This window comes from Osmia bicornis, unplaced genomic scaffold, assembly GCF_907164935.1.
Source record: "Osmia bicornis bicornis unplaced genomic scaffold, iOsmBic2.1, whole genome shotgun sequence".
NCBI classification, from domain to species: Eukaryota; Metazoa; Arthropoda; class Insecta; order Hymenoptera; family Megachilidae; genus Osmia; species Osmia bicornis.
Window position 1 is genome coordinate 156,096 of NW_025791454.1, and position 8,343 is coordinate 164,438.

Here is an 8,343-nt window from a genome sequence, read left to right on the forward strand (position 1 = left end):
CCCTGCCATAAGCTTGACTGGGTTGAACTGTGCTTTTCGCTACAATTACCTTCACTTGCCCTTTATTCATTGCCCATTGGCCATCTGGTATGGCTACCCTTTTGACCTTTGTAAATTACTTTAATAATGTCACTACTCACTCGGTTTACTCTGACTGTGAGTCGACTCTGATACCGCCTCTGGTTGATTTAGCCAATTGACTGTGACTCTGACTTCGACCTGATCCTGACTTTGATTGTCATTTCGATTGCGATTGATTTATTTAGTTCTGGTTTCTGCTTTGACTTGATTTACTGTGATTCCGTATCTGAAGCTGATCTTGATTTCGTTCTGACTTTGATCCTGACTTCATTTTATTCCCTACCCTGTGATTCAATTTAATTTATTTATTTATTTAAGTAATCCTGACTTAACTTATCTCAAGTTGCTGATATTATCCTACTGGTCCCTTATATCATTTTGTTGGTGTGGGTGAAATATTAGGGTCAAATTTTGGCTGGTGATACTGTTTGCTACTATTATTTTACTATTATTTTATTCAATCTTGATTCTGACTTTAATTTATTTGTTTGATTGTTATGATTACGATTCAATTTTATTATTTAATCAATTAATCTATCTTGACCTTTTAATCGGGTCTACTTATTATTTATTATTATACATATATATTTATTATTTCTCGGGTGGTCATCAATAATTATTTATTGCACTGTTTATAGTTAACGTTGTTCTTACCTCAATTGTTTTATGGGTATTGGCAGGAATCATGGGGGGAGCATTTGAAATTTTTCACTCACTATCTATTTTCACCGAAGGCTGGCTGTTGCGACCCTCGTGCGACGATCTATGTATTTTATTTCTGGGTAGTTTAATTTATTTAATTCATTATTTAAACAGTGTGCTGATGTATTATCCGTAAGAATGGACGCTATCCATTCAGCTGTACGTACTTACCTTGAGTAATTACTTTGCATTATTAATTAATGGTTCAATTTGACTGTGGTCACGGATGGTATGATTTTGTGGTGAATTTATAACAATTTTATAATCTTAGTAATCCATCTTTGACTTCACTTAGAATGTGATGTATTTTACGATCTTGATGTTGAGACTGGTTATGGTTTGGGTCAGCACTAAAGGCTGACGCCATAATAATTCGGCTGTAGTCGTGGGGCGCTTTGTGCTAGATGTCACAGGGGAATATATCGTTTTGTTTGTCGGTATTTACGCTATTTAGTCGCAATAGCGTACCCCTCTCTTCTCTCTCTTGCTCTGTTCTGTTCCCGGAAGTCTTATCTTAAGCTGTTCAGTCTATCGGCTCGTCAATCTGGCCGCGCGCGAATGACCCATAAGGGTGAAACTTGATACGGTCGTTCTGTTTGATTCAGGGTCGGTGGCGGCTTTAACAATGAGCGGGGATGGTTGGATCTGTACTGATCTTATTCTCCATTTCTGATTATTGATAATTAAATTAATCAGTTTATACACTCTTGTTTGTATCCATGGTCTGCTGGTTTGGATTTGGCCTCAATTCGGAGTCAGATTTGCTGCTATATACTCGCTTGCCCGCTGTTTCGGCTCTCTGGAATATTGTGCGTGACAACTGCTGGGAGCTGTTTTATGATCTTTTTACTACCTTAGCTCGTTTACCACTATTAACCGTTCTTTATCATCATATATTAAGTGTACACCTGTATGCGAGTTTTATATGGCTTATGCATCTATGAGTGATTTTCTGCTTCTAATTATCTATCTATTTATATATTTATCATTTATTTTATTTTATTTTACTTTATCTCATGTTATTTTCTATTTTTACCTTCATCGTTTACCTTTAGTGTAGTTTGGTAGCCTTTAAGGAACTACTGATCGTGAGGTGGGATAGGGTATCATAGTGCTTTGTTGCTTGCTTTGTATGGTGTCGGCTCTGGCGATGTGCCTATGTTTTAGTTGGGTGACTTATCGCTGTCTCTTCCTCATCTTTCTGCCCTGGTGTACTCGTACACTTCGTAGGTTCTTTCTTGTGGGCCCAATTGTTGTTCTATGATCGATTAACTGCTGATCTTACTTAAGTCAGTTGGTGGTCAATATGATTATGTATTGTTTGATAGTCGATGTGATCGTTGATCTCTGATTGGTGAGCGGTGGCCCAATGTATCGGTCAATTTATTTGACTAATGATTGTTAGTAATGTAACTTAACTGATCTAACTTCATTTTGGCTTATTTTATGTACTTATTTGCTCATTCAGTTATTTCACCTACATTTATTTATTTATTTATTTCTAGAGCTAGGTTTATTTTTTAGGCTTATTTCTAGGCTGAGTTTAATTAATTTATGATCCAGATAAGGCAATAGTATTATTTTGAGGCTGGGGATTCTATTGCTCAATTGTATTCCACTTGTAACCTATGTAGTGCCAACCTGTTTCGTTAATATTTTAATATTATAAACATATTATGCTTGTATTATGGCATCTCAAGGATTTCGGGATTATGGGATTCAAATTTATGGATATGACATGCGGCTATGCATTTGCTAGCTCGTTGCTTATTCTTTCTATTTCCTTTAATTACGGTGGTTGTTTATCTGATGTTTGACAAATTGCTCTCTGCTATTGCGGGTCAGAGGGTTGCCTCTGGCTGGCCAGTTGAGCCGGGTAATTTATGGTAGAAGACCCTTGACTGCTGGCTTGTTGATGGGGTATCTATTGCTCTCTGTTGAAAGGGGGGTTGAATTTCGTAGTTTCTAGATTATGGGCGGTTGCCTTTTATTTATCGATGCCTTGGGGTTGTCTGGCGTGCTGGCATCGGGACTGGTGGTTTGGAATTACCCTCCTTATTTCCTACATTTTACTTTAAGCCATGTGCTGAGTACCCTTCTTACTTTTCACTTTTCACATTATTCATTATTTTGTTCGGTAATAATAAACTGCAGTTGGTTTGATCTAATCTGTACTTTATTAACCTCATTTAAATTTCATTTAAAGCCTTAAGCCTTCATTTCATTGTACTTAATTTAATTTTAATTTAACTTGTTAATTCTGGGTAGTTTAGGTATGATTCTATTCTACTTAAATTTGATCTAGATTTAGTTGGCTTTTGATTGGGGTTTCCGACTCTATTTAATACTCTCAGGTTGATCTGCTGTGATTAGGATTTTGAATTTGTTTTGATTTTGGCCCTGATTTTAGCTTGATTTGGTCTCGGCTTCAATTTCAATTTTGATTGTGAACTTTGATCTAACAGCGATTTAATTTATTTATATACTGATTATTCTGATACGTTGATGGGTAATTTTGATTTCGAACCTATTTCATTACGCGTTAATAACTTCATTTAATTAGTTTAATTTAATGTAATTTAATTTAGTTCTATCATAGCTCATTTCGATTGATTGCTCAAATCTATTTGTCCCCTTACACTATTTAGTACTTTGACGTAGGGATTGTATTCAGCTTTGTGATGATGGTTTTGTACGCGGCTGGCGTTATCATTTCGTGTGGCCATGTCGCATAAATTTTCCTTTACTATCCTTAATCATGATCCTTTAGTACTTCATTTATACTGGTCTGATTCTTGGTTGGACGCGGTGTGGTGTTATGTTGACACCCCATCGGGTTGCCAGCTGTGCTGCCTACGCGGTGACCACATTCTTGTGCCTTGTATATCCATTCACAGGCAATTATATTTCCTTCAGACCCTTTCGGTCGTACTGTTCCTACTTCTCATTGTGTTATTTTCTGAGTATTTATTCATTTAATTATTTATTCATTAACGGCCTTTAAATTATTCCATTGTCACTTCTTTTCTTAATGCATGATCAGTCAATCTAATGATGGAACTTATGATATGGCCATTTACAATCATTTGATTATCTTAGCTATTATTGCGGCTTTATTATCAATGATCGGCACTATGCTGCCCTTCTATGACAATTCAACCAATTGTTTAATTATTAATTAATTGATTTACTTATTGATGATTTTACTTCATAAATTGCGGACTGATATTAGTTGCTTGTTTGCCTGAGCCATCTTACTTACTTTATTTTTATTATTCCACATTACTCTATTGTATGTTGTGTTCCCGTATCTAGTGGGATCAGCTGTTCAGTTTTGTTTTATCTTGTTCAGGTTTGAACTTGTCATTCCTGGTGTGTAAGCTTGGGAACTGTATTGGCTTGAATTTGGGATGGTACCTTGAGACTGAGACTTGTATTTCATTTATGTAGGTCTCAGGCTCGATTTGGGAATTTTATGGCTCAGATTTTGGAACTCTATTGTCACGTCCTGTGACGCATTCTTTAAAACTTCTATTTCGCCACCCAAACTCTTTAAGCCGCTATTTCGCCACCCAAACTCTTTAAACTTACATTTCGCGATACAAATTCTTTGAACTTCTATTGCACCATCCAAATTCATCGCTCCGCAAAAATTCTGAGTGAGCAACTCAGCCGGGTCGTCGTACGGCGAGAACGCTGACGATCCGGACGAGGTGGTTCACCCGAATTGCCAAATCAAAAGTCGACCTCATTAATCAATATATAATAACGAGACAAAACCGCCCGCGTTCAGACCAACTATAGTACAGAACTCGTATCAGATCAAATTTAGTGCAGACTCAAAAGTCATCGCGACCCGATCACTTCCGTGAAACTCGTTCAGAATCGGCCAGTCCGTTAACGCAAATCCGGATTTTATTCTAACACGCGTACAAAATCCGCAAAATACGACTCTGCTACGGGACCCAGAGACCCGACAGAGCAATTCGTCAATTGTAAAACACGCGCAAGTTGAGAACTGCACGAACTACCAATAAACATTTGTTGTGCTCGGAAGTGTGTGAACTTCAATTAAACGTCTACCCTACTGTCTACATCCACCAGGACGACTTATTTCTACAGGTATCCTCGCCCAGCGAAAGGTAAGTAAGAACCTCTACCTAACTAACAACGTAGATTAAATCATACAAAAGTACGCGGAGAACTCAGTGAGAGGGAGAACTCCACGACTTTACAGTGGTTCCGATACGAATCGAACGCCAACAGGCACTACTAACGTGTAATATAGGGTAGACTCATAAAAAAAAATCTAACTCGAGAATATAAATCTTTGTTTGCAACTTCAACAAAAATTCAAGAAATTCACTTTCGAATCAATTTCAATATACAACATTATCAATTAATTGAGATACTGCTACAAAGTAGACATAAAATTCACCTAAACATAAAATTAACTCATTTATTCACTAAATAATTACAAATAATGAAACTTTCAAATGAATAATAAGAATTCTAAGCCAGCGGATAACAAAAATATTAAGGACGGAAATAGATTAACAAGAAGCAGGACACAAGAAAATCCTGAACTCAAAAGTATTGTAGAAGATCGTAATCACGCATCAGCCTTTTTACAAAGCCGTAAAACACCGCGTTCTCCAACAGAACGAGGAACATTTGACTTCACACCAAAGGTTACAACCGAGGTATCAAACGCGAATACAGAATTAGGTGCAATACCCAGAACAAAAAACGTAAAGAATCTAACCATAAACACTAACCAAACCGATAACGCAGGTGCCAGCGGGCAAGACAAAAACATAGGATTGACAATCAATCCAAGTAACTCAGCTAATAATAATAAACAAACAGAAACCGTCGCATCTCCACTAATCCGAATAAGTCCCCAAGATAACAGAAAGAATACCGAAATATTAAACGAAACAGTAAATAACAGTTACAAAAACGACCTATCCCTACTTGAAATTGAAGGAATTACAGAACAGCCAAGCTTAATAGGAAATCCGGACGAAGGAAATATCAAAGGAGACATATCACTCATTTGGGGTAGCCCGAAAAAAATGACGGAACAACAAATTCAAACCCCAACGGTAAGATTACCCTTGAAATATGTAGCAAAACTAGTACCCGAATTCGACGGGAAAGATATGCCAGTAGCGGAATACATAGAAAATCTAAAGTATGCCAGAAACAGCATAACACCCGCAGACGAATCGAGCCTAATTCCAATCGTTAAAGTAAAACTAAAAGGACAGGTACATAAAGCACTAATAAATTCACACATTACCAGCATAAATGATTTCATCAAAGCAATAAGAATATTATTCCCGTCTACCGAGAACATACACACCTTATATGGGAAATTAACAGAACTAACACAAGAACCAGACGAGACAGTACTCAACTACGTGAACAGACTACAGGATCTAGTAATAGAGATAAAAGAACTAAACAAAACAGAAGCAGATATAACTGAGCAAGAGATACAAGATTTCGACAAAAAGATAAACATCGATGCAAAAAAAAGTTTTAAAGAAGGACTAAAACCAGAAATCAGACTAGAAATGAAAGACAAAGACGAACTAGACGCCCTTATACAGGCAGCAATCAAAGTAGAAACAAAATTAGAAAAACGAAAAATATTGAGAAGCAAACCGGCTAGCATACTATTCAATCTCGGAAAACCTAATGCAAGCTCAACAATATACACATGTCAAATATGCCAGGACCCAAATCATGAAGCCTTATTTTGCAACAACGCAGCATGCGTATATTGCAAAAGCAAAGATCATATATCATACAGATGCAAACTGGCTAAAAGGAAAATAGAACTCATCTGTACACACTGCAATGCTCCAGGACACTCAATAGATGCGTGTAAGATGAACAAACTACAGGGAAGGCACTGCCAATATTGCCAAGTAAAGGGGCACACAGTCAGCGAATGCCCATTTATAATAGAATATGAGACATGTTGGAAATGCAGAGAAACTGGTCACGACCCAAATACCTGCACGCAATTCCCAAAAATTACGGAACTTTGCGAAATCTGTAACAGTACCATACAGCTGAAAATTGCCCAACACCTATGTGCCCACTTTGTAAGAAATTGGGCCATACCATAAAACAATGCCCTTTAATGAAAGACAATGGTCTTCAACTAATCATGTGCACAAACTGCAACGAAGAAGGCCATGACGCAGAAGAATGCGAAGGGGCAAGAGTGTTCCAAACGAGAACAAATCAAATTAAATACCAAAATTGCAATCAAGTAGGTCACTCATCAAGAGACTACCACGAACCAAGAAACCCTCAACGTAGATCGAATGACTCGTATGGAAACAATCAAAATTTCAACCACAATAACAATAACTTCCAGAGAAAATATAATAGCAATGGAAATTTTAACAACAATAACTACTCCAGAAGTAATAATAGCAACAGGGATAACCCGAGACAAATGAACGAATCACGAAAATTTTGTGACTATTGTAGAACCCCAAATCATACAATAAAAGAGTGCAGAAAACTTAAATCCATTCAATTACGAGTACAAAAAAGAGATATCTGTTCCTACTGCGAAGAACCAGGACACCAAATAGACGCATGTAGGAAACTCAAAAGCCTGGAAAGCAGTGCCGGAAATATCTGCAACCTTTGCAAAAGTACAAATCACACAACAGAGGAATGCTACAGAAATCAGAATCATCAACAGCACAGAGCGGGAAACGAATAGATTCTTCTTGGAGGGAGCGCACAGGAAGAAGTAACGATGAGCCGCTCGAAACATATAAAATTAACGACAACACAAAACCGAATGAATCAGAACAAGAAAAACCTCCTGAAACAAAACTACCCGACAATCGAAACATAAACGAAAAAAAGATATCAACAAGAATGGCAATGTATTCACTGAGACTGGAAAATCTATTGCAATACATCACAATAGAAAACCCTTACACAAGAGGGGAATGCAACCTACTCATCGATAGCGGTGCACAATTAAATATCATAAAAAAGGACCAGATACCAGCAAACGCAATACTAGAAGATAGGAAAATATTACTTTCAGGCATTACAGATAAACCATTACAAACTCTAGGAGCAACAAAAATACCCATAAATTACCAATATTTTGACTTTCACGTAGCACCAGAAGACTTTTCAATACCTTACGACGGAATATTAGGCATAAAAGTACTCCTCGAACAAAAATTAAGACTAGACAAAGGATACGTAGAAATAAATAACGGAAAATTTGAATTAAGGTCAGGAGAAGCAAATACAAATCACAGATTATCTTCACAAACAGTCGAAACAGTTAAATCGGAATTAACAGATGAGCAGAAATGCTTCATCAACAAGATATTACAGGGCACGACACATGCTAATGACACACTTACAACCGTACATACTGACTCGGAAACACTGCAACAAACAGGAATCAGCGAAAACTCGAGCGACATTGACAATGCAAACCAAGACCTTCCGCAACCGGATAATATGACAGGAGACTCAGACGATAGCTTCAATAACGATATA

The 8,343-nt window shown here is 37.2% G+C and overlaps 1 protein-coding gene across 1 annotated transcript; it reads left to right on the forward strand.

Annotated features, from left to right (window-relative positions):
• Positions 1 to 5,279: 5,279 nt before the first annotated feature.
• Positions 5,280 to 7,537, forward strand: LOC123989177 (putative uncharacterized protein DDB_G0291812). Its single transcript, XM_046289855.1, has 2 exons — positions 5,280 to 6,722; positions 6,860 to 7,537. Exons 1-2 carry the CDS (start codon positions 5,280 to 5,282, stop codon positions 7,535 to 7,537), a joined length of 2,121 nt encoding a protein of 706 aa, XP_046145811.1.
• The last annotated feature ends 806 nt before the right edge of the window (positions 7,538 to 8,343 follow it).

Excerpts from the sequence above, each read along its gene's own strand:
- LOC123989177 (XM_046289855.1), top strand. The coding sequence starts at position 5,280 with ATGAATAATAAGAATTCTAAGCCAGCGGATAACAAAAATATTAAGGAC. Across the intron at positions 6,723-6,859 it reads GGCACTGCCAATATTGCCAA|TACCATACAGCTGAAAATTG; the intron begins GTAAAGGGGCAC and ends AATCTGTAACAG.